The sequence below is a fragment of the Cricetulus griseus genome (assembly GCF_003668045.3).
Source record: "Cricetulus griseus strain 17A/GY chromosome 1 unlocalized genomic scaffold, alternate assembly CriGri-PICRH-1.0 chr1_1, whole genome shotgun sequence".
NCBI classification, from domain to species: domain Eukaryota; kingdom Metazoa; phylum Chordata; class Mammalia; order Rodentia; family Cricetidae; genus Cricetulus; species Cricetulus griseus.
The window spans coordinates 211,732,977-211,758,553 of record NW_023276807.1 but is presented as its reverse complement, the minus strand read 5'-3'; the positions used below and the strand labels follow the sequence as shown (position 1 = coordinate 211,758,553).

Here is a 25,577-nt window from a genome sequence, read left to right as displayed (position 1 = left end):
AGAGTAAAATCACAGAGTAAGATCACAGCTTAGGCAAAGCTGTACCCCAGGGAAGAGCTAAGACAGAGTCGCCTATGGACACCTGGATCTGCTAAGTCTTAGCAGCACTAGGAACCAGAAACCTGGAACCACTGTAGAGGAAGGAGGCACACACAACCTACCACTCAAAGAAGGGTACAAGCAGGGTGGCTGGGAGCAGCAGAAAGACTTAACAATCTTCAAAAGGTATCTGCAAGCCACAATTCCAAAGGAGGTGGATTGGCCAAATACAAAATAATGAGAGCACACCATATTCCTTTCCATCCCAGGCCTCTAAACTTGTGAAGATGGATGTTGGGCACACTTTCATGTGACTACAAGGCACCTTTGGTAGCCATATTGCCCAATTCCAGCTAGATTCAGCTGAGTATGTATGGACCTTGATATCAGTTTCCTAACTGGCACTGGACATAGTAATTGCTTCTAGGAAAAGCCTGTCTAGCTTAGCAGACAAACTCTTCCTTCTGTCTTGGGGAATCAGAATTCACTTGTCTAGAGACTACCCAAGACACCTATCTGTAAATCTCTAATAAATTACACTGTACAATCCTGGATCTGTCTACCTCTTTCCAGTACCTTCTGCTTCTAGCAGAGTTTCTCACTCAAACACCTATAGTCCCTTCTGTTCCCGACTCCTGCCAATGCATTTCTTCTGCTGACTCAATACTTACTGCCTCCACCCCATGACTGTTGCTGGAGCCCTTAAACTGAGCTTATTCTAGTACATCACTTATTCCAGCACATCATTTTACTGCTCTGCTGATTCACATCTACTACATGGGAGTTGCTAAATTCCAGGGACTGCCTTGTTCCTATGCTTTTCCCACTCTGCAGTGCCAACATGAATACCCAGTGTGAAACTGAAGACTTACTTTCATGAGTGCAGTCTCACCATTGCTTTGCTGGACATTTACAAAAGCTCCAGCTTCCAAAAGAATAGCCACAGTGGTTAAAAAGTTCTATTTAAAAAAAAAAAAACAAAACAAGAAACAAATTTAATTCCAAGAATTCTTTAAAAGACAGACCTATCTTCTAGATGTTTTGAAATCAGAAAAAAAAAAAAAAAAAAAAAAAAAAAAAAAAAAAAGCAAAATAAAAACTCATCCCTGCAGGAGACTGGCCACCATCTCCCTGACTCTTCACTGTAAGGCCACAGACGCCCACCTACTCTGAGCCTGGTCTGCTCACTGATTTGTTACCAAGTGCCATTGAAGTCTACTTCCTGGCTTCCATGTGAGAATTCTACATGCAAGTCCTCTAAATCACTTAAGGTTGAAATAAAACTGTCATTGTAACTAGAGATTGAACTCATTATAAATTACTACATAGATAAATCACATTTTAAATCTGAATACAAAGTACTGCTAATAGCAAAATTAATTCACATGTCACAGACCCACTGAACCACAAAGTAAGGCTACATAACATGACCATTGTATATCACTGAAAAAACCAGATTCTCAGTGTCTCTTCATGCAGTCAAGTCTCAAACCTTCTCAGCGGCATGAATAAGGGCTGTAGTCCCGTTCTTCTGGCGCCCATTCACTTTTGCACCTTTGGTGATAAGGAGTCTCAGAAGGTCATCCTGCCCCCCGGCTGCAGCCAACATCACCAGTGTCATCCCACTAGAATCCTGTGCGTTCATTGAGAAACCATGTAGGCTTTCATCAGAAACATTTTAAAAGCAAGTCTCTGATGTCAAGACATTTCAATGAGAAATCACTAATGTACATTGATTTAAACATCCACTTAGGTTAGGATGCTTACTAAAATAGCCTAACAGATAATCTTTCAGACTTTTTGTACATGTGCACAGGGGGGAGGTGTGTGTGTATATTCATGCACATGCATATAGAGGCCATTGTTTTCTTCAAATGCTTGCCACCTTAATTTTTTAAGGTTTGTTTTTATTATTATTATTATTTTGGTTTTTTGAGACACGGTCTCTCTGTATTGTTTTGGAGCCTGTCCTGGAACTGACTCTGTAGACTAGGCTGGCCTCGAACTCATAGAGATCCGCCTGTCTCTGCCTCCCGAGTGCTGGGATTAAGGGTGTGCACCACCAATACCCAGCTCGTTTTTATTATTTTTAATTATGTATTATGTCTGTGTATCTCTGCTGGGGTATGTGCATATAAGTCCAGAAGACATCAGATCCACTGGAACTGTAGTTACAAGCTATTGTAAGCCACCTATGTGCTGAGAACTGAAATGCAGTTCTCTACAAATACACTCAATCACTGAGCTCTCTCTCCAGCCCCTCTCCACCTTACTTTTTTGAAATAAGGTTTCTCATCAAATTCAAAACTCATTAATTCAGCTACACTGACTGGCCAGCAAGCCCAAGAGATATACCTATCTATACCTCCCAGATAGGTGCTGATGACCCAGTTCTTTATGTATGTGTCAGGAATTCACACTCAGGTCCTTCATGCTTGTGTGGCAAGCTCTTATCTGACTGAGCCTTATTCGCAGCCCTAGAATTTTAACAATGTGTGTGTATGTGATGTGCATGACATGTGTGGGCACAAGGATTGTGTATAGGTAGAGATCAGAGGCCAAACTAGGCCCTTGCCTTTCACCTCATTAAGAGCAAGGCTGGTTCTTGTGCACTACTGCATACAGTAGAATTTCTCCAGTCTCTACCTCCTATTCTGCCTTAGGAGCACTGGGATCACAGATGCAAGCTACTGAACCTGGCTTTATGTTTATTCTGGGGATTCAAACTCAGGTCCTCACACTTAATGGCAACAAGCCTTTTACACATTAAGCCACCCCCCTAGAATTTTAGAAAGATAAAGGCTGCTATCAGGCATGGTGGTGCACCTTTAATACCAACTCTCAAGGCAGAGGCAAGTGGACCTCTGAGTTTCAGGCCTGTGAGAGATATACAGTGAGATCCTGTTTCAAAAAATTAAAATAAATGTTGCCATTAAATTTTACAACCACCCAGTATAAGCAAGCAAGTATAGTGGCTCATGCACTTGGAAGGCAGAGGCAGAAGGAATTCTCCAAGTTTGTAGCCAACCTGAACTACATACACATTAAATTTTAGTGGGGGCAGAGATTAAGGGGCTACAGAGATGGCTCAGTGGTTAAGAGCACTTGTTGCTCTTATGGAAGACTCATTTCAATTTCTAGCATCCACATGGCAACTCACAACTATCTGACTCCTCTTGTAGCTCTGCAGGCTCCTATATGCACATGATGCACAGCCACACACATGAAAATTGAATAAGGCCTGGAGAGATGCCTCAGTAAGCAGATGCATTGGCTGCTCTTTCTGAGATCTTGAGTGCAATCCCCAGCACCCAGACAGCATCTAACAACTATCTATAACTGTAATCCCCGGGGATCTGATACCCTCTTTTGGTGTACAGGCATACATGCAGACAAAACACCCATATATATAAAAAATATAAATAAACCTTTTCAAAAATTAAACAAACTCACTGTAATAAATTCTATAAAGTTTTCTTTCTTTTTTTTTTTGGGTGTGTGTGTTTTTGGTTTTGCGAGACAGGGTTTCTCTGTGTAGCCTTGGCTGTCCTGTAACTCACTCTGTAGACCAGGCTGCCAAGTTTTCTTGATATAAAAAGAATGGCAAATTTTGAGCAGATGATCAGTTCTCTACCTATAAAATCCAAAGCACTATTTAAAATGATCAAGTAAAGAATTCCACTAAGTGAGTGTTGTCACTCACACCATTCAGGAGGTAAAGGTAGGAGGATAAGGTATTGGTTATATAGCCTGTCTACATGGCCCTGGCTCCCCCACCCCCCAAAAAATCCTTTTAAGTGACTGAAGGCTACCTATACATACACTTCCCCCACCAACAAATAAAGATTAAAAAAATTTTAAAAGATCCCTCCCCCAAAAGAAAATCAATAAAAAATTGTTAGTAAGGTTGGGTGGTGGTGGTACACACTTTTAATACCAGAACTTGGGAAGCAGAGGCACAAAGATCTCTGTGAGTTTGAGGACTGCCTGGACTACTAGTTACACAGAGAACCCTGTGTTGAATAAAAAAAAAATTAAAAAATTGTTAAAAAAAAGGTTTTAAAAATTAAAAACATTCTATTAAAGCAAAAATCCTTATTAGACTATAATCATACAATCTCTGTCTAAAGATGAGACACTTAAAAGTCATAAAATACATCAATAGATGTACCTATATAAATGTGTTTTAGGCAGGTGTACGTGCAAAACTTAGGCAAGACAATTATCACAAGTTCAAGGCTAGTATAATGAGACTATTTCAAAAGAAGAAAAAGAAAAAAATTCTCAACGGACAGTAGTGGCCCACACCTTTAGTCCCAGCACTCAGGAGGCAGAGGCAGGCAGATCTCTGTAAGTTCGAGACCAGCCTGGTCTACAAGAACTAGTTCCAGGACAGCCTCCAAAGCTACAGAGAAGCCCTGTCTCAAAAAACCAAAAAAAGAAAAAGGAAAAGAAAAAAAATTCTCCACACAATTCAGGTCTCACCTAAAAACCAGAGGGGGAAGAAAAAACTCTAATATGCTTCCATGTAAAAACAAAAACAAAAGCTTACACACGTTGGTATGATTGTCAGATCTCTAAGTTTGAGGCCAACTTAGTTTACAGAATGAGTTTCACTGGTAAACAGAGAAACCCTGTTTTGAAAAGCAAAAAAAAAAAAAAAAAAAAAAAAAAAAAAAAAAAAAAAAGTAATTAATATACTACTTAAACCAGTCATTTTAGAGGGCCAGAATTTCAGGGATTCTAATGTAAATTTATACAAGTCTGTAGTGGTCCACGTATTTATTTTTCTATGAAAATAACTGAACTACCATATCATGCCAGAACTATTTTCCATGCTTCTTTGCGAGAGCCCACACTCCCAAAACATAGTACCTCTTGATCTAAGTTGTATTCTTCATTTGAATTCAGGGCAACCTTCACAGCAATATAATCTCCATTTTTCACAGCATCCCTCAACAAATCTATAATGAAAAGAAAAGTGCATTAGATTTTATAAATCTAGATTTCTGGAAGAGCCAAATAATTTGCAAATTACTCACTACTTGGAATTGTATTTGTTGTGGTAAAGGTCTCATCTTCCCCATCAAGATGCTTTTGAAAATCTTCTAATTTCATCCACTCCAACTGCAGATCCATGCCCAAACTCAAAATCTGTTGCCGGCCATCTGGAATACATAAAGGCATCATTAACACATCTTATGCAGTACTATTAAAAAGCACAAGAAAAACTCACAAAACCGCAAGACTGATTATTAAACTTGTCACATTTTAAACAAACTTTTATGTATACTGCATCTAAATGTTATTTATTATTCATTTTACTGGGGGTGGGGGGTCTAAACAGGGTTTCTCTTTGTAGCCTGGCTGTCCTGGAACTCTACAGACTAGGATGGCTTCAAACTCAAGAGATCTACCTGCATCTGCCTCTCCAGTGCTGGGATTAAAGGCAAACAAACAAACAAATCTAAAATAGCAAATACAAATCACTGCTATGATGTTTCCCTTCCTACTATAAACCAAATGGTCCTACAGGGCAACTAGGCCGCATCTCATGTCTACTGAGTGTCTATTCCCACAGCTAATGGTCTTCAGACTCCCAAATACTAGAATGCACATGTTCAACCCTTACACTGTAATACATGCCTGATCTGCATACTCTACATGTTACTTTAATAAAATGAAAGCCAGAGCACAGACTGGTGTCTCATACCTAGAATCCCAGCACTTAAGAGGCTCAGGCAGTAGGACCATCTATGGTAAGCTTAACCTGGGCTTCAGTGTCAGACTGTCAAGAAACAACAAAACCCAGCTAGCCAGGTATGGTACCAAATACTTAATAATCCCATATTCAGGAGGCAAAAGTAGGATTGCCACAGGTTTGAGGCTAACCTAGTCTACAGTGAGTTCTAGGCAAGTCAGAGCAATATAGCAAGACATTGTCTTTAAGGAAAAAAAGACAAGGAAAACAAAACAAAACAAAACAAAACAAAAAGATGCAAAATATTTGATGGCAAGAATAGGATTTCTTTGGGAGGCAGAGGCAGGCGGATCTCTGTGAGTTCGAGACCAGCCTGATCTCCAGAGCGAATGCCAGGATAGGCTCCAACGCTACACAGAGAAACCCTGTCTGAAAAACCAAAAACCAACCAACCAACCAAACAAACAAACCCAAACAAACAAACAAACAAAAGAATAGGATTTCTTTTCCCCTTAAAAATCAACTTTATACAGGTTAGAAAGATAACCTTTTGGTTCTGTATCCCAGCTGCATAGCTTTGAGCAAATCAAATGATTCTGAATAAGGAGCAGTGGTTATACATAGAGCAGCTGATATTACAAGCTCATCTTTATAACATATTCATAACAATTAATTTACTTCACAATTACACTAACCTGTGTAAGGGAACAAGTCCCAGCTAGGATAGGCTTAAAGTAGCTTTGAGAATTATCAGACACAACACAAAGTGAGAGGCCTAGTTTCAGTACACAGTCAGCTCTCAGTCCACAACAGAATCCTTTATTCCTATCATAGGAAGGAATGTCAGTCACTGCAGTGGGAGAAACTGAACAGGATAGATGAAGGTCCATGGAAGCCAAACTTAACACTATCAGCTTACTGTAATTACGAGAGCTTGGCTACAGCAGTTACTTAGCTTACGCTGTGGCTCAGTTCATCTAAACACTTCTCATTTCTACCCCATGCTCAAAGCTACTTCTGGACCTAAAGACTTAACTTTCTCTATTTTTAATAAAGAGATAAGCCAGGCAGCTGTACCATACACCTCTAATCACAGCACTTGGGAGGCAGCGGCAGGCAGATCTGTGAATTCCAAACAGCCAGGTTAACACAGAGAAACCCTGTTTTGAAAAACAAAAACAAAGAGAAAACAAACCTTGAGATATAATACCAAATAACTAATGCACACTGAAGATAAACAACAATCCATGTGCAACCATACCTGGCTGCTATTTATGGTGCTATCTACATTGGGAGTCTAGGTCAGAATCTGAATTGATCATACCCTTTGTAGATTAGGTGGTGACAATCTATCCTAACCCTCTTAAATGACAGCTTTGATGACTTTAATACATTACCCTTATAACAATTTTTACACTTTTTGGGGTGAGGGAGTGAGTGAAGGACACATGCCATAGCACAGAGTAGAAGTCATCAGTCTGTGTTCTCCTTTATAATGCAAGCCCTGGACACCAAACTCAGGTTATCAGGCTTGATGACAAGCAATTTACTTGCTGAACCATTTTGTTGGCATCTCTTTTTCTTTTGTATTAAGAATCTTGAGGACTGGAGAGATGGATCAGCAGTTAAAAGCGTTGGCGGATGCTTCTTCAGAGGATTTTGATTCCTGGCATCCACATTGTAACCCATAACTTCCTGGAACTCCAGTCACACATGATGCACAGACATACATGAAGGCAAAACACCCATACACATAAAAATACTTTTTAAAAAAGTCTTTGGAGATAATAAGATGGCTCAGCAGATAAGCCAGTTGCTTAGCAAGCCACCTGAGTTCTGTCCCTAACCCCATGGTGGAAGGAGAAACACCACTCCTAGAAGCTGTCCCCTGGCTTGCACACATGTGCAGTGGTAAATGACTGTGTGCATGGTGTTTTCACAGTCTTCCCCTAACCCAAGATCAGAACTTAGCCCCATGACTACCAGCATTTAAAGTCTCCCTATTCTAGTAAGAATTTGATTTCTCAAGAGTTTGTGTTTGTGGATAATCTATTATCCTGAAAGAGTGACCAAGAGCTTGTTTGTTCTATCAGCATAAGTCTGTAATGTCTGTCCCCTTTTCTCCACAACACAGCTATGCATGAGTCTGACTGAAGATTCTGTTGTACTAATAGAATCTTCCTAATGCCAATATGTATGTATGTATGTATATACGTACATACACGTACACACACACACACACACACACACACACACACACACACTCACGCGCGCGCACGCCCATTTTGCTTGAATGTATGTCTGTCACATGCATGTAATACCATCAGAGGCCAGAAGGTGTAAGATCCCATGGAACTGGAGTTACTGATGGTTGTGAGCAGTCAAGTGGTTGCTGGGAATTGAACCTGAGTCCTCTGCAGGAGCAACCATGTCTCCAGCTCAACGGCTACAGACTTTGATCAATACTGACATAATTGGATTTGGCTTGAGTCTTCCACATAAATCTTTTTGTTTGTTTGTTTGTTTTTCTAGAAAGGGTTTCTCTGTGGCTTTTGGAAGCTGTCCTGGAACTAGCTCCTATAGACCAGGCTGTCCTCAAATTCATAGAGATCCACCTGCCTCTGCCTCCTGAGTGCTGGGATTAAAGGCGTGGCACCCACCACCAGCTGGCTTTTTTTTTAGAAAATTATTGTTTTTGTAGTGTTGAGGATGTAAACTAGGGCCCTAAACTTTGTCACTGAGCTAGATTTCTAGCCAGTGCTAGGAGGTTTGATTCTAACTAGATGAAGGCTATAAAGCCTGAAGTAAATGTTTTTCTATTAATAAAAATGGCAAACCTTTTAATAGCTTCCTTGCAGTGCTAGAGATCAAACCCAGGTCTTCACATAAGCTGGGCAAGCAGATTTTAGTGACTTCCAAGAGATATTTTACAATTTTCTCCATACAGATCTTAAGCTATTATCTCTTAAAATATTCTTAGCAATCTTTTAGGTATTAAATGTTGTTTGGAAGCTATAGGAATGGTGATAAACTTGGGAGGCTAACATAGGATTAGGAATTTGAAGCACATCATCTACTGTTCTAACACTTAGGGGTAGAGATAAGAGGATCCTGAGTGCACAGCTACATGTCCTCAAACTCCCTATGTAACTGAGGGATAACCTTGAATTCTCAGTCCTCTTGCCACTATCTACTGAAGGCTTGTGTCACCATGCATAGTTTTTATCTGATCATTTTTGGAATGCATCTCAGATAAAAAATTAAGCTGGAAAATAAAAATATAGTAAGTGTATTACAAGAACTTAGAAAATATGCATTTAGATGACAAAGAATGATCTGAATCTTCAATATTAAAAGTTATTCAGACCCAAATGAAATCTTTACTATATTCTGAGAGAAGAGTAGACAATAGGGGGCACACAGCACTCCAAAGCCACTTTATTCAACAATGCAATGCCAAGCAAACTCACCAGAATTCTCATCTGTTTGGCACACACTGTCTGAAACTTCCTGATCGCCTTCTGCAGCAATGTACGCCCATGTGTCAGTCTCATCTCTAGTATTTCTTCTGTCTTTAAGTGAACACTTGTCCTTGTTTTTGGGATCATCTGTAGTTTTACAATCCAAGGGTACTTCTTCTCTTTTCCAATTATTCTCAAGAACATCATTTTTGTCTTCTGTTTTTTTAAATAAATCAAATGCACTTCTGATTTCTTTAAATGCTAGTGCAAATATTAAAGTCCATGGTTAACTGTAACTTGCAAATTTATGTTACAATCAAAAGAAAATCTATTCATACTGAATAAACATGTTTTCTGTAGTTTTACTAATACTTGCATTGTTATAAGGCAAAGATTTACTATCAAAGTCATAAAATCATTTTAATCAGTCTTTTGACTGACTACTCAGTATCCAGAAAGCTGTGACAAAGGTATATTCAATCTGCTTGAGTAGCTTTTTCTTGGGGGTGGAAGGGAGGATTTCCCTGTGCATTCTGGAAACACTTCAACACTGCACCAGACCAGATCCTTCATCTTTTACACCAATTTCAAGTGCATTTTACTTTGGCCTTAAGAGAAACTACTATTTATTTTATGTATGTGGAGTACTGTCTGGTTTCCAATATCCCTTCTAGCAAAAAAACTATGTAACCAGCACTTAGCCCTTCCAAATTGCTTTATGTATTTTTTTCCTACCACACCCCACATCCATTTTTGGTACTCAGGATAGAACCCAGGACCCTGCATGCTAAACACACTCCCCCACTAATCTAATCAGTTTTTCTCCCATTTCTTTTTTAGTTCAAAGCTGGAGGAATTTGGTAGCTTTATCAGGTACATGGTCAGTGCTCTCAACACCACGCTCTTTTCCCCATTCAGCACAGGCCTTTGTCAGGAGGAAAGGTGGGGTGTGACTAGCATCACTAAGATTCCTTCCTTCAGTAGTCCTTTATCGCAACCACAGAAGAGTTCAGAACACCTAATCAGCAGCATTCACCCTGGATATCTTGCTCAGATATAATTTGAGAGTATCTGACTCTCCAACAAATAGATGTAGTCCTTATGTTACTTTATGTATGAGCCACTAAGATACATGGCATTACTACTGCCATGATAAAATCTACTTTTACAACTGGAGAGATGCAGCTAAGTAAGCACTTGCTTAGCATGAATAAGACCTTCAGTTCCACCTCCAACCTGAGGAGGAAAAGGTGTGTTGCTGGCCAGGTATGGCAGTGTACCTCTTTAATCCCAGATGCAGAGACAGGTAGGCAGGGCTCTGTTAAGTTTGAGACCAGCGTCAAAAAAAACCAACACACCTGAAGTCAGGAAAGCTGAAGAAATGGTACAGCATTTAAGAAGGCCTGTTGTGTAATCATGAGATTGGAGTTCAAATCCCCCAAATAAAAAAGCCAGACATGCTGTGAGTGACTGAAACTCTAGGACTATGTGGGGTGTGGACAAGTGGATTGCCAGGGCTTGCTGACTGGCAACTCACCCCCAGACCCAGTGAAGGTAGACCCTGGCTCAAGGGTAGGTAAGGTGGAAAGTAACAGCAGTAACCCCATGTCCTCCTCTGGCCTCTTGAGTGCACAGGGCAAACGCCCACACACCTGCCTATACCACATACATATACACCAAACAATAGAGAACTCCCCAATGCCCCAAATTAAATATGAGTATCAATATGAAGCCACAAGTAGAAAATTTCACTCTTAATTTCATGTTAGACACAAAAACACTGGAAAACTAAATGAAAAATCAGAAAAATTTGTTTCAAATATTCCAGGGAAGGGAACGCTCAACATTTATTTATTTGTTTGTTTGTTTGTTGTTTTTCGGGGCAGGGTTTCTCTATGTAGCTTTGTAGACCAGGCTGGCCTTGAATGCACAGAGATCCATCTGCCTCTTGTGTGCTGGTATCAAAGGCCTGCACCAACACCATCCAGCAATTAATAATTTCTTTTTACACTTACATTTTAATCCCTTTGGCTCTTTTCGGCATTTTTCTTCTTTGTCCAAATCATACTTTTTCTGGTATTTTTCTTTGGATTCATTTTTTTTGGTGTCTTTCTCCTAGGGAAAGATGAATACAAAACCCAAAACAAGAATAGATAAAAAATTTGAATACTGTATATTTATTTACAAACCAAAATATTCAAGCATCATGTCTGTCTACAAACACTTGAACACATTGTTGCTGATTATTCAATTTTTCTCCACTGCTCCTCAAATCAAGATTCAGACATGGTAACAAAATCAAACTCAAAACCTAATACCCATTTCCCCATTTTAAGAATTTATTATTTAAAATGTTTGAGCATAGCATGGCAATGAAAACCTTTATTCCCAGCATTAGGGAGGCTGGGATCTACATGAATTCAAGACCAGCTTGGTTTATGTAGCAAGACCTAGCCTCAAATAAATTAACAAACAAAAAACAAAAAAAAACCATGAATATGATCAAAGTTCACTATATACATGTATGAAAATGTCATTGTAATATCCATTCTTTTGTATAATAAAAACTAAATTGCTACAAAATCAAACTCTATAAAAAACCTCAACCAGGAAGTGGTGGCACATGCCTTTAATCCCAGCACTCAGGATGCAGAGGCAGGTGGATCTCTATGAGTTCGAAACCAATCTGGTCTACAGAGCGAGTTCCAGGACAACCAGGGCTGCTACTCAGAGAAACAGTGTCTTGAAAAGCCGAAACCAAAAAAAAAAAAAAAAAAAAAAAACCAACCAACCAACCAAAAAAAACCTTCACCTTGGGTTGCAGCGATGGTTTGGAGGTTAACGGCATTTGGTGCTCTTATAAAGGACCTGGATTCAGTTCCCAGCACCCATGAATTAACTCCAGTTACAGGGGATTTGATGCCCCTTTCTGGACTTTGCAGGCACACACACACACACACAACGTAGACAAAATATTCCTAAAAATAAAACTAAAAAAAAAAAAAAATCCCACTTTTTTTTTTTTTAAAGATTTTATTTATTTATTATGTACAACATTCTGCTTCCATGTATATCTGCACACCAGAAGAGGGCACTTGATCTCATAAGGGATGGTTGTGAGCCACCATGTGGTTGCTGAGAATTGAACTCAGGACCTCTGGAAGAGCAGCCGGTGCTCTTAACCTCTGAGCCATCTCTCCAGCCCAAAAATCCCACTTTCATTAAGCAACCATAACTCCTTCATTTCTCTACATTCCCCTGTTTCTTGGTAAGCATTACAGATAACGCTTTTGCTTTATTTGCATTGTATGTAAGTATGTTTGTTTTCACTATCACATTTTCTGAAGTTTTCCTTCTGGTACAGACCTTATATTTCAATTGACTATTACAGTCCCCAGTACTTTCTGAACCATTTTCCTCATGGCTAGAAAAAAATTTTTTTAAAAGATGTATTTATTTATTATTATATACAGTGTTCTATCTGCATGTATGCCTGTATGTCAGAAGACAGCACCAGATCTCATAAGGGATGGTTGTGAGCCACCATGTAGTTGCTGGGAATTGAACTCAGGACCTCTGAGAGTGCCAGTGCCAATTAAGAGCCAGTGCTCTTAATTGCTGAGCCATCTCTCCAGCCCATGGCTAGACAATCTTAACAGTTTTGTTGTTGTTGTTGTTGTTTTTTAAACTAAGGATAATACTACCACAAATAATTCTTTAAAGTTTCTCCAGACAGAGTCTTGCTATAATATAGCCCAGGCTGGTGTCAAATTCCCAATCCCTCTGCTTCAGCTCCCCAAGTTCTCAGGTTACAGATATGTACCTGCAAACAGGACTTACTATCTCACTATAGACCACAGCTTCAATTATGCCGTCACTTAATGCAAATGCCAGGGGAGCAAGAAATTTTACAACAAAAACACATTTCTAAATGTTCAACAACCAAAAATTAGCTCAAGCTCAAATGCACCACCACACAATGTCAATCCTGCAAGATTTTTATACTCAATTCTATCTATGATTTTACTGTAAAAACATCTGTTCTTATAATCGTTCAGTTGAGAGTGCTTGCCTAGCATGCACAATGACCTTGGTTCAAGCCCCAGTGTTACATAAACTGGCAATAATATACATGCCTACAATGGAGGATGAAAGAGAATCAGTTCAAAGAAGGTCATCCTCAGCCTTGCAGCCAGCTCATTCTAGACCAGCCTTACACCTTGTTTCATAATCTAATCTTCTGGCTTGAGATCAGAACTTCAAAAAAACAGTTCTGAAATGGCCCTAAATTATTTGCTATTTCGTATTACATATTTGTGTAAGGGGAGATCTTCCTCATCAACAATTATAAAATCAAGATAAGAATCAATTCCCCCAAAAATGCATCCTGCAGTATCAAATATTCAACCAAGATTTAAATTTTTATATTAAAATAAGCATATTCATTAGTGTGTTAATTTATATACTAAATGCTAAAAGTATATGAATACCAGAGATTGTTTTTTGAAGTAAATTTATGATTTGTATTATCTACTTTATATGTAAGGATCAAGCATGGAAAAAGGCGGTGTAGTGCATGCCTTTAATCCCAGCTCTTGGGAAGCAGAAGCAGAGGCAGGCGATTCTTTTTTTCTTTTTTTGGATTTTCGAGACAGGGTTTCTCTGTGGCTTTGGAGGCTGTCCTGGAACTAGCTCTTGTAGACCAGGCTGGTCTCAAACTCACAGAGATCCACCTGCCTCTGCCTCCCGAGTGCTGGGATTAAAAGGCGTGCGCCACTATCGCCAGACCTCAGCAGCAACCTATACTACAGAGCAAGTTCCAGAACAGCCAAGAGATGTTACATTTTGTCTCAAAGAGTGGGAAAAGAAATAGTTTCCCCTCCCTTTAAAATGATTAAGATAAATTATCAAAACCAAGAATAATGAAAAGAAACATCTTTTTAAAAGGTTTTTTTTTTTTTTTTTGGTTTTTTGAGACAGGGTTTCTCTGTGTAGCTTTGGAGCCTATCCTGGCACTCGCTCTGGAGACGGGCCTGCCTCTGCCTCCCAAGTGCTGGGATTAAAGGCGTGAGCCACCAATGCCTGGCTAAAATGGTTCTTGACAGATATTTTCATTATTTTGAAAACTTCTACTTAAAAACATAAAAGTAAGGGGCTGGAGAGATGGCTCAGTGGTTAAGAAGCACTGATTGCTCTTCCAGAAGTCCTGAGTTCAATTCCCAGCAACCACATGGTGCCCTCTTCTGGTGTGCAGGCATATATGGGGGCATATATTATACATAATAAATCTTAAAAAAAAAACCAACAATATAAAAGTAAATTATTACAATATTGGGATAAAATATAATTTATTTGTTTGTTTTGGTTTCTCTGTAACTTTGGAGGCAGTCTTGGAGCATGCTCAGTAGACCAAGCTGAGAGATTCACATGCCTCTCCTGAGTGCTGGAATCAAAGGCATGCAGTACCGGCTTCCCAGCAAAATATATATATTTTTTAATAATTGAAAAGCTTGTAATAATAATGTGCTGTGTACTTTTTTTTCTTTCTGTACTTAAAATAACTGTGAAAAACATACATGGAGAGATGACTCCGTGGTTAAGACTGCTCACTGCTCTTACAAGACCACAGCTCAGTCCCCAGCATCCGCATATTCTGGTGGCTCACAATTGCTTGTAACTCTAGCTTGGGAGTTACAGTTGTGAGTGCTGGGAACTGAACCAGGGCCTTTTGGAAGAGTAGCCAGTACTCTTAACCACAGAGCCATCTCTCTAGCCCCCTCAAATATTTTTAAAAGAGAACACATACACACACCCCAAAATGAAATTAAGTAAACTGAAGCTAATAGGTTTGTCTATACAAATGCTACACAACATCTGAATACCTCTATAAAAAAAATTTTTGTCATGTTTGGTAAAAGAAAATAAAGTGATGCCAGGCAGTAGTGGCACACGCCTTTAATCCCAGCACTCAGCAGGCAGAGGCAGGCAGATCTCTGTGAGTTGGAGGCCAGCCTGATCTACTGAGTGAGTTCCAGGCCAGCAAGGCTGTTAAACAGAGAAACCCTGTCTCAAAGAAACCAAAAACCAAACCAAACCAACAAAACCCACCTCCTACCACCACACCCCCCCAAAAAAAGGAAAAAAAAAGGCTAAAACTAAGATATAAACTTTGGGTTTGAGTGCCTGAGGATCTGAGCACATGCAGCTGTCCTCAGTGACACCACATTCAATAATTACCTGAGGAATTACACTTTACTCTAGTCTGAAAGTTTCTGACCATACAATACCCAGTAGTAATCTGTACCAATTATTTTTGTACTCTACAAGTTCTCTACTACCCTTACCTCCTCTGCCGAGTCAGAGGATCTTAGGCCCTTCTCTTCCCCACTCAGCCTCGAACTTTTCGGAGCCTGGATAGACATAGGTGATGGTAACCTACTTAACTCTAGGTTATTTCTGCTCTTGTCTTGGTATCTTTGCTTTTTAGGTATCATCTTCCTTTCTAAAAAGGTGTCCATGTTCTCTAGCTTCTTGATTTCTTTTGTTTCATCAAATATCCTTGGCTTTTTCTTCTTCCTTCTAACTCGGGCCCCAGCATCCTCGTCAGTACTTACAAGGTCATCCAAATGTTTCTCAAAAATACCCTCTTGCACTGTATCCTGTCCTGCCTTATCTTTTACCGTTCTTATCTTCTGCTTCTCTTCTTTGTTGTCAGAAACAAAGTCTTCCCCATCATCCTCTGGGGAGAGGGACTCATTAGGTACAGGTGACTCAAACTCCAGTGGACATTCAATAGACCTCTCTTTCTTTGTTTTTCGGTTGTCTTTGATATCTTCTCTTATTTTAAACTTTAAATCTCTTATTTCAGCTCTTTTAGCTTTCTTTAACTCCTTGTTTTCCTTTATTTCATCCTTTTTGAGCTTTTTGGAGTCCTTTAATTCTTCCTTGGCTTCCAAAATTCTTTTCTTTGTCCTTATATCAAAACCTAAATTTTCAGAGGTGCTTTCCAGCTCTGACTTGAACTTATCTTTTAGTTTTCCCAATTTTGCTTTTTTTTTTTTCAGATCATCTGGACTTTTCTCTTCTTTGCACTTTATTTTTTTCTTTTTCTTCCTCGGTGAAGTATCTTCTTTTGTGTCACTTTGCTGGTCACTATCAAAGTCTGCTTCAAATATGTCATTGCTTAAAGACAGTCTCTATAAAATACAAAAAAAGCTAAAACCATTAACATAATTTCAAGGGTTTTGAGAGGCAGTACTAATGAAATCTAATGAAAACATTTTTAAAGCAGATTTGACTTCTTTAAATTACCTAAATTCAATGTGTGTATCACTTATATTTCTGACTTAGCAAACAGGACTTGGAGGTGATAAATGTCAATTTAAAAAGGAGACACAAGGGCTGGAGAGATGGCTCAGCCGTTAAAGGCTAGGCACACAACCAAAAATATAAAAAGGAGACACAAGAAGAAAAATGTTAGTACTTTCAAGTCATCAAATTGAAACATGAGTTAAAATTAATAGCTTCATATATGATGGACTGTAATTGACTTTTTAAAAGATTTCTTTTGTGTGAACATGCGTGCATATGCATGAAGGCTGCAGTATACATGTAGAAGTCAGAGGACCACCTGAAGAATCTTGTTCTTTCCTTCTACCACGGGAGGACTGAGTTCTCAGCAAGCACCCTTATCTGCTCAACTATCAGTCTCCACCAAAGTTCTTAAACTTGTTATATTTCAGTTAAATGGAGCAAGCACACTAACTACACAGGAATCTTACTGATTTGATTGATTTGTGTTATATGATCTTAAATAGTTCCTACTGAAATGGTTTTCTATTCTAAAAAGAAACTTAAGAATAATAATATTTAGCCAGGCACAGTGGTATATGCCTTTCTTTAATCCCAGCATTCGGGATTCAGAGGCAGGCAGATCTCTGAGTTCAAGGCCAGCCTGGTCAACAAAGTGAGTTCTAGGACAGCCAGAGCTAAACATAGAAAGCCTGTCTTGAAAAACCAAAAAAAGAAAGAATTCTTTAACTAGCAGAAAAGGTTAAAGACAGACTAAATATGAACATATGAATTATCTAAGAATATTGTGAATTAGAATAAAATAAGCAAAAATTTATGGCAATAATCTCTACATATAATGAATAGTTGTTCACATTATAGGCAAATATGAAATTATGATATGTCTTTGTGTTCCTTCACTTTTATGTTTATCACTCCTGCTCCTCAACATGATGCTGGTGCTTGAATCCAGGGCCTGACACATGCCAGGCAGGTGCTGAACCATTGAATACATCCTTCTCTTTTGTCCTTGAGCTGGGGTCACATTATACAGCCCTGGCTGGCCTTGACTTTCCCAACTGTCCCAAGTATTGGAATTACAAATATGCCCCATCTTATTAGCTAACATTCATGTCTACTATAATTTAAATGCTGAATGTACCCCAAAGGTCCATGTGTTAGAGGCTTGGTCCCTGGGGAGGCACTAATGGGAGGTGGTAAACTCGTAGGGAGGTAACATGACACCAAAGAGGATTGGGGACCCTAGTTTCTTCTATGCTTCCTAGCTTATGAAAACAGGGAGCTTACGGTACTTTGGTGCTCCGAATCAGAGACATCCACAGAGGTAAACTAACACCTCAGACATCCACAGAGGTAAGCTAACACTTCTACAACTGTAAGGCAAAATAATCTTATTTTTAAGTTATGGTAAGTGTTACTATTCAGGCATCTGTACTGGCTTGCCCTTAGGTTCCTGACAGGATATGTCCTCAGCTGCAGCCACTAAGTGCACCTGTGCACATTCACTACATTCCCTTTTAAAAGGTGGACCTTGCCAACCTCCCCTCTATCCCTCTCTTCCCCTCTCTCCTCCCTCCCCCACCTTCTCTCTCTCTCTCTCTCTCTCTCTGTGTGTCCCATGCTACCCCCCTTTCCTCTTTTGCTCCTCTTGTCCCCAGAGGTTGGTCTCTTCCCTCCCCCTCCTTTCCATTCCCTTCCCCCAATAAAAAAACCTCTTCATGTGAACTCTGTCACATGGCGGCATGGCGTTTTTTCTCTCTGGCACCACTTTTTAAATTACAACAGATGGTATTTCATTACAGTGTAAGCTAACACAACACAAAAACTACACTTGTCTGGCAAATACAATTACAGGTTGGAAAAGGAAAAGTTGAGCAAAATCAGCAGAAGCAGTCTGTGAGGTCAAATCAGTAACATGGAATTCACAATAGAAATAGTGAACATCATATTTTTTCATAAATTATTTACTATACATATTGTCTATAAACAAAATTACGAGCATCAAACCAAAAAAGTATAAGATAAAACTTGATACCTGAATATCTTTCTTGATTGCTTTAGCTTTGTTCTCGGCAACTTTCTTCCTAAATTCAAGAAGAACTTCTTTACAGTCCTCCAGATGAATCTCAGGCTCCCAGGTATCATCATCAGACGTATATCCTTTCCATCGAACTTTATAAAGGTTCTTACCCTGTAGTACAAATTAAAAATGGATGTATTGCCGATTAAAATTTCAAAACCATTCAACTGCTAAGAATATGAGAACTTGAAAACTGCATCAAAATGAAAATTAACATCTTATTTAGTATGACTATTCATCATTTGAGGCCCACAGTAGCTTAAGAAAAAAACAACTTCCATTAACTTTTTTTTTTAAGAAACAAAAACTTTTCAGGCAGTGGTGGCTCATGCCTTTAATCCCAGCACTCGGGAGGCAGAGGCAGGTGGATCTCTGTGAGTTCGAGACCAGCCTGGTCTACAAGAGCTAGTTCCAGGACAGCCTCCAAAGCCTGTCTTAAAAAACAAAAAACAACAACAACAACAAAAAACAAAGACTTAGCCAGGTTGTGTTGGCTCATGCCTTTAATCCCAGAAGGGGGATTAATCTCAGCAGAGGTGGATGGATCTCTTTGAATTCAAGGCCAGCATGGTCTAAAGAGTGAGTTCTAGGACAGCCAGGGCTACACAGAGAAACCCTGTCTCAAAAAACCAAAATAAATAAATAAATAAAAATAAATTATAAAGCAATGTATACTTATTTTATAGCAATGAAAAATAAAAGGCAAGTCACTCAACAATGATTTTTAGTAACTGAAGATTATAAGCAACAGTGTTTAGAATTTAAAAACGATGATAAAGCAGTGGTACACTTGTACTTCTTTGACAATGTTAATAAATCCTCAAAGAGGAGATCGGTGACATTTTAAGAGGAGGTTGGGAGCAGCAAGATGGCTTAGCAGGTAAAGGTGCTTCTGGCATATACCTGAGTTAAGAGCCCCAGACTGACTCACAACAAAATGGCAGCTGGGAGCTGGAGACATAGCTTAACAGTTTGATCTTAAGTGCTTATTCTATCTGTAGTCTTCAGATTCAGCACTTTGCTGCTCTTGCTCTTTTCAAGACTAGAATCTGGTTACCAGCACCAAAAGGCAGCTCACTGTCATCAGCAGCTCACTCCTGCCAGCAGTTCCAGGGAATTTGCTGCCCTATTTATTCTGGTCTCCACATACACATAAAATAAATGATAAATCTTGTAAAATAAAAGCAAGTAAGGTTTGCTGCTGAGTATGGTGGCACACACACACACACAACCCTTTGAGAAGCAGCAGAGGAAACAGATGTAGAGTCTGAGGCAAGTCTATGTTTCATAGTAAATTTCAGGCCATCCCGGGCTACATTGTGAGAGCTTCTTCTCATAAAAAAGGAAAAAGCAAGCATATGCACTTACTGTTCTTGCAGAGGACCTGGACCTAGGTTTGATTCCCAGCACCAACATGGAGGCCCACAACTGCCTGTAATTCCAATCTTAGAGGATCCAACACACTTTTCTGACCTCTCTAAACACAAGGCACACAAGTGGAGCACATACATATACTCAGGCAAAACACACACAAAAAATAAAAATCTAAGAGAAAAAAAAAACACATACACAAAATAGGCATGTAGCTCAAACAGATCTAATAATGCAGGGCTCACAAAATGCTTTGCAAAATGTCACACACTGTCTAAATATTTCAGTAGCTTAAATCTTTACAACAGCCTATGAAGTAGGTACTATAACTCATTCTATAGTTGAATCTGAAGACTACAAATAGAATAAGCACTTAAGATCAAAGAAGTAATCAGTAGCTCAGCTGAAACTCACAGGAGTTTTAAATTTATTTATTTGAGACAGGGTCTTCACTATGTAGTTCTGACTGTCCTGAACTCCCTATGTAGACCAGAATAACCTCAAACTCACAGACACCTGCCTGCCCTTGTCTCCTGAGTGCTGGTATTAAAGGGTGTGCCACATACCAAACTTGGATATTTTTAAAGATATGGAAGTCACAAATTTGAAAGAGAGCAAGTAGTATTATATAGGAGGGTCTGGAGGGAGAAAAGAAAGGGGGGAAATGGTGCTATTATATTCTCAAAAAATTTACCTCAAAACTGGAGCTAGAAGCTAGAGCAATCATTAAGGCTGTATATTGTTCTTACAAAGGATCCTAGTTTGGTTCCCAGAATCCATATGTAGCCAATTCACATATGTGGGGCACAGTGTAGGTATGAGTTTGCCACAGTTGCAGGTAAACCTCAGAGGACAAACTCAGTCTTGGATCTTGCCTGGTCTTTCAAAACCGTACAGCACTACAACGGAGAGTACAACAGGTCCTCTCCTGTCTCCATCTCCTAGCAGGAACACCAGGATAACGAATGAGCTTTACTTGAGCTCTGGGGATTTGAACTCTGACCCTCTTTCTAGTTCCAAAATGGCCCTGAATTTCAATTATTTAACTCAAGCTTGACAAGAGAAGTTTCCTTTGTCAATAATTGCAGGAGGGTCTCAAGATCTAGGTCAGCCAGGGCTTCAGAGAGAGATCCTACCTCAAAAAACAGGTGGTGTGAGTGGGAGACACAGAGCGAAGCCTGAAGCAAAGCCTTCACGGCTAAGAGAACTGGTTTCTCTTCCAGAAAATTGGGGACCGATTCCTGGCATCCATGTGGCAGCTCAAAACCATCTGTAACTCCAGTTTCAGGGGATCCAATGCTATCTTTTCTGGGCATGCATGTGGTGAACACCCATACACATAAAATAAAAATAAAGTCTAAAAATTTAACCTGTACCGCCGGGCAGTGGTGGCGCAAGCCTTTGAATCCAGCACTCGGGAGGCAGAGGCAGGCAGATCTCTCTGTGAGTTCAAGACCAGCCTTGTCTACAGAGCTAGTTCCAGGACAGCCTCCAAAGCCACAGAGAAACCCTGTCTTGAAAAACCAAACCAAACCAAAACCAAAACCAAAAAAACTCTGTACCATTAGGCCGGCAGTGTAGGAAAACACCTTTAATCCCAGAATCCAGGAACCAGAGGCGGGCAGATTTCTGCGTTTTAAAGCCTTCTACACAGAGAAACCCTGTCTCAAAAAGAAAACAAACAAACAAAAAACCCCAAAACACAAAAAGGGGCCTCTTAGAGAAAAATCTATCATCAAGCCAACATAGTAAATGGTAAACAGCAGTTGATAAAATTAACAGACGAAAGACTGCATGTGGCAGGTAGGAAACGACAGAAAATACAACAGAAACAAAACATCGTATAGGCAAGACACTTATCTACAAAAGAAGACTGGCCAATGATATTACTGGACTATATCAGTGACTCAAACATTAATAAAACCACATCGCAGGGACTGGAGAGATGGCTCATGGGACTGGAGAGATGGCTCAGTGGTTAAGAGCATTGGCTGCTTTTCCAGAGGACCCAGGTTCAATTTCCAGCACCCACACGGTAGCTCAATTCCCTTCCACAGGCAGAACAAAACACCAACGCACATTAAAAATAAAAACAAACCACATCCCGGAATAAAAGAGCCCAGGATCTAGAGGGGAAAAGGCAATAGCTTAAGTAGAGGCCCCCACAGAGCACAACTGAGAAAGCAAATTTTCTGCAGGGCTCGGAAAAGGGAAGAAGGAAAGGCATCACAAACAGATGGACCCCGAGACTTGGAGAGTAAGAATTTCTCCTGGGGAACAACAGTCCCAGCAAGAAGGATGTTAAGTGCCTAAGTACGGTGTGCTAAGCCTTTCCTTTCAAACCTTACTCTAAATCTGACTTACAATCACAAAAACGCGCAGAGGAGAGAGAGATGACACCTAGGTTTCAGAAACGTTTACCGTCCCAACCACTCGGTGTGATTTGGGTTTCTTCGTGAGGACGAATGGGAGTTCCTAAATTTAAGCCACGGGGCATTTTCCACTTTTAGAAAATACTGGGACAACGGTGTGGAGAATGGACTAATGCGATGGTTTCCAACAGTCCTTCCAAACGGAGAGCAATGGCCCTAACCGTATATCCCGAACGTCGAAGGCTACATAAGTCCCTCACCAGCTGTCTGGCACCCTACTATTCTCGACATGACCTGACACTGCTTCATCTCCTCTGCCAAAACAACGCTCAAAACTTCCCTACGCATCCATCCTCCACAGAAGCGGCCGGCCAGGGTCCTGTCCGAGATGTCTCTGCGCTCGCCCGACACGTCCGTCCTGCCAGGCAGCTCGGCGTCCCACGCGGATTCGCCCCCACCGTCCCCGCCCCGCCCCGGCTCTCCAGTCGCGTCCTCGCCGCGCAGCCCCCACATACTCCCTCGCACTTCATGTCCAGGATCTTCTCCACCTCGAACACGTCGTCCCCATCCTCCTCGCTATCCCCAAAGGCCTCCGTTCCTTTAGTGGTGGCGTCCTTCTCTTCGCGAGCTACCCCAACTCCTTCTCCTTCGGCCCTGGGAGACCCGACGGTGCTGTCCGGGACTGACATTGCTAGCGCGGCCATACTCATGCTTTCCTCAGCCGCCGCCGCCGCCGCCATCGCGAACGCCCTACAAACCGACGCGGAAAACCGCCGGAGACGGACAGCGAGACAGCCCCATGCGCATGCCGCTCCGCCTTAACCCGCTTCTGCGGCGTGACTCGACCCTGAGCAAAGCCAGCCAATTGTGGGCTCCGAGTGCCGGATTGACACACGTAGTAACCAATCACAAAAGGTGCCCGCCCACCTCGCGCGTCCTAAGGAGCCCACGGGAAGTGGATGGGCGGGTGGAAGGACGGAAGAACGCTACCTAGGGGAAGAGCGGAAGGGGTCTCCAGAGGACAGTGCGAGGGGCGGTGCTAGTGCTTGTCTTCTAGATGCTGAGAAGGGCCTCTGCCTGAGGAGACTGGCTGCTGGCTAACTGGAGAGGCGACTGCGCTGGGCGGGAGACCTTGAGGGTTCTGGGAAAGCGTGCTAACGAGACCTGCCTGCGCGCGGAATAGCTGCCCAAGAGTTTTTACGTATAGTTTGGCTGACTAAACTGTTCTAGGGTGTTAATTAAATATAGCCTATAGAGACGCTTCATTTTAATGAGTAACGTTTAAAGAAAGATAAAGAAAGAATGGGAGCCAGTATGAGGACCTGAGTTTGATTCCCAGGGACCCACGTAGTGAGCAAGAGAATTTCCGAAAAGTTGCCTTCTGTCCTCCACACACATGCCCAATGAAATGAAGAGAGGATTTTGGGGAACTCAAGGTCAACCTACACAGCAAGACGCTGTCTCAAATAATACATAATTCATCAGACTTAAATTATTGGAATGTGAATGTAGTTCAGTGATACAGCGTTTGCCTGCCAGGTGAAGGTTGGAGGTTTGGTCCCAGTAACCAAGTAAGTGAGTGTGTGTGTTAGCATGCATATGGAGGTCAGAGGACAATTCGCAGAAATCAGTTCCTTCCTTCCACCTGTGGGTTCCGAGGGTAGAACTCTGGTTGTCAGGCTTGGCAGTTCGTGGGCTACACGTAATTAACCAGATAATTCACACCTGATACGTCAGACAAGACCATTTTTATGTTCCCAAGTTCCCCTGCTTTTTATTAAATTGAAAATATCAGAGGTGTGGGGTTGATGCTAGAGAAAGGAATAATATTGACGCTATAATGGATTTACTAATAAACTTGCCTCCATTGTGACTGGAAGATAAGTAGTATAATAACCAGGGGTATTAGAAACTCTAGGAAGGAAATCTTTGTGCCAAAATTGAAGTTTTGGGTTGCTGAGGAAGTTTCTGCTAAGGATTTTGCACTAAGTTTTACCTTCAATTAGGCTCCATTCCCACAACAAATGGAGACAACCCTGACTTCCAACTGGCTATTAAACCTCTCCCCTTATTAAAAAACAAACAAAAAATGCCTCTAAGGGGCAGCTCAGTTCCAGAGCCCCGAGTCACGAGTCACGACTATAATTAAGTCCTAGCCTGCCTTTAAGTCCCCTGTGTCCTTATTAGGAGAAGCATGATTCTGTCGGGTGGGCAAGATGACCGTGGGTGACAATCACTGGAAAAGAACAACATTGGTGTATGTACTTAAGAAATAATTCTGACAGTGTCTGTGGTGATACTTTGTTTATGATCTAACAAAGCTTGGCGGAAGATCAGAGGGCAAAGCTAGCCACACGAGTTAGCCATAGAGGCCAGGAGTGGTGGCACACATGTTTAATCCCAGCACTAGGCAGATGAATCTGTTAGTTCAAGGACACCCTGGGCTACTAGAAATTGATCCAGTTTAAAAGAGAAACAGAGCTCACACCAAGGTGATCCCAACACTTGGAGTGATGTACCTTTAATCCCAGCACTAGGGAGGTGGAGACAGGAAGGGATATGGCTGGGCAGAGAGAGGGAAACCCTGTCTTGTAAAAAAAAAAAAAAAAGACTAGTGACTGACTGTTTTACTTCTCTGATATTTCAGCTTTCCCCCCTAATATCTCACTCCAGGTTATTATTATTATTATTATTATTATTATTATTACAGATTAGAATTTATGCTACAAGTATTCTTGCTGTGTAAATCTCCCATCTGCCCAGGTGGCCAGACTTGCAGTCTCCTGTCTCTGTTTAAACTGTTCCAAGTGTGAGCTAGAGCTGGGACCTGAATGAGATGTAAGGATAATAGCACAGGTGGTATGCATAAGCTTAAAAGTTATATAAGCTATTTAAAAAAAAAATTGTTCACAGCTGGCTTTTCTTTGGGTATTATCCAGAGCCAGATTTGTGGGTTTTTGTTTTTGTTTGTTTTTTGAGACAGCGTTTCTCTGTGTAACAGCTCTGGCTATTCTGGAACTAGCTCTGTAGATCAGACCTGCCTCTGCCTCCCAAATGCTGGGATTAAAGGTGTGTGCCACCATTGCCCTGCTGATTTATGCTATTATTCAAGAGCTTTTATTTCCCTTTATTAAATCTAAATGTGTGGAGTGATTTCTCACCAGGGAGACATATTAATTTTAGAACAGGATCACATACCTAGAATCCCAGCCTTCCAAAGGCTGAGGCTGGAGAGTGGAGAA

At 40.7% G+C, this 25,577-nt stretch overlaps 1 protein-coding gene and 1 long non-coding RNA gene across 5 annotated transcripts in view; one reads left to right on the top strand and one right to left on the bottom strand.

Moving 5' to 3' along the window:
* The window catches only part of Mphosph8 (M-phase phosphoprotein 8), a 31,283-nt gene extending 8,115 nt beyond the window's left edge, over positions 1-23,168 (bottom strand). Inside the window, exons 1-9 of one of the 4 annotated variants that reach the window (XM_027390502.2) lie at positions 22,851-23,168; positions 18,548-18,703; positions 15,546-16,397; positions 11,217-11,316; positions 9,211-9,462; positions 5,082-5,207; positions 4,915-5,003; positions 1,532-1,672; positions 912-998 (exon numbers count right to left, since the gene is read on the bottom strand). In XM_027390502.2, coding sequence (XP_027246303.1) covers positions 912-998; positions 1,532-1,672; positions 4,915-5,003; positions 5,082-5,207; positions 9,211-9,462; positions 11,217-11,316; positions 15,546-16,397; positions 18,548-18,703; positions 22,851-23,075 — 2,028 coding nt within the window. In that variant the 5' untranslated portion in view covers positions 23,076-23,168. Of the gene's footprint in view, positions 1-911; positions 999-1,531; positions 1,673-4,914; positions 5,004-5,081; positions 5,208-9,210; positions 9,463-11,216; positions 11,317-15,545; positions 16,398-18,547; positions 18,704-21,099; positions 21,295-21,525; positions 22,759-22,850 lie in introns of those variants that run through there. The other 3 variants (XM_027390504.2, XM_027390503.2, XM_027390505.2) reach the window with 3 other exon arrangements.
* The window catches only part of LOC118239684, a 3,961-nt gene continuing 1,512 nt past the window's right edge, over positions 23,129-25,577 (top strand). Inside the window, exon 1 of the long non-coding RNA XR_004772513.1 lies at positions 23,129-23,906. This is a non-coding gene — a long non-coding RNA (uncharacterized LOC118239684). The remainder of the gene's footprint in view (positions 23,907-25,577) is intronic.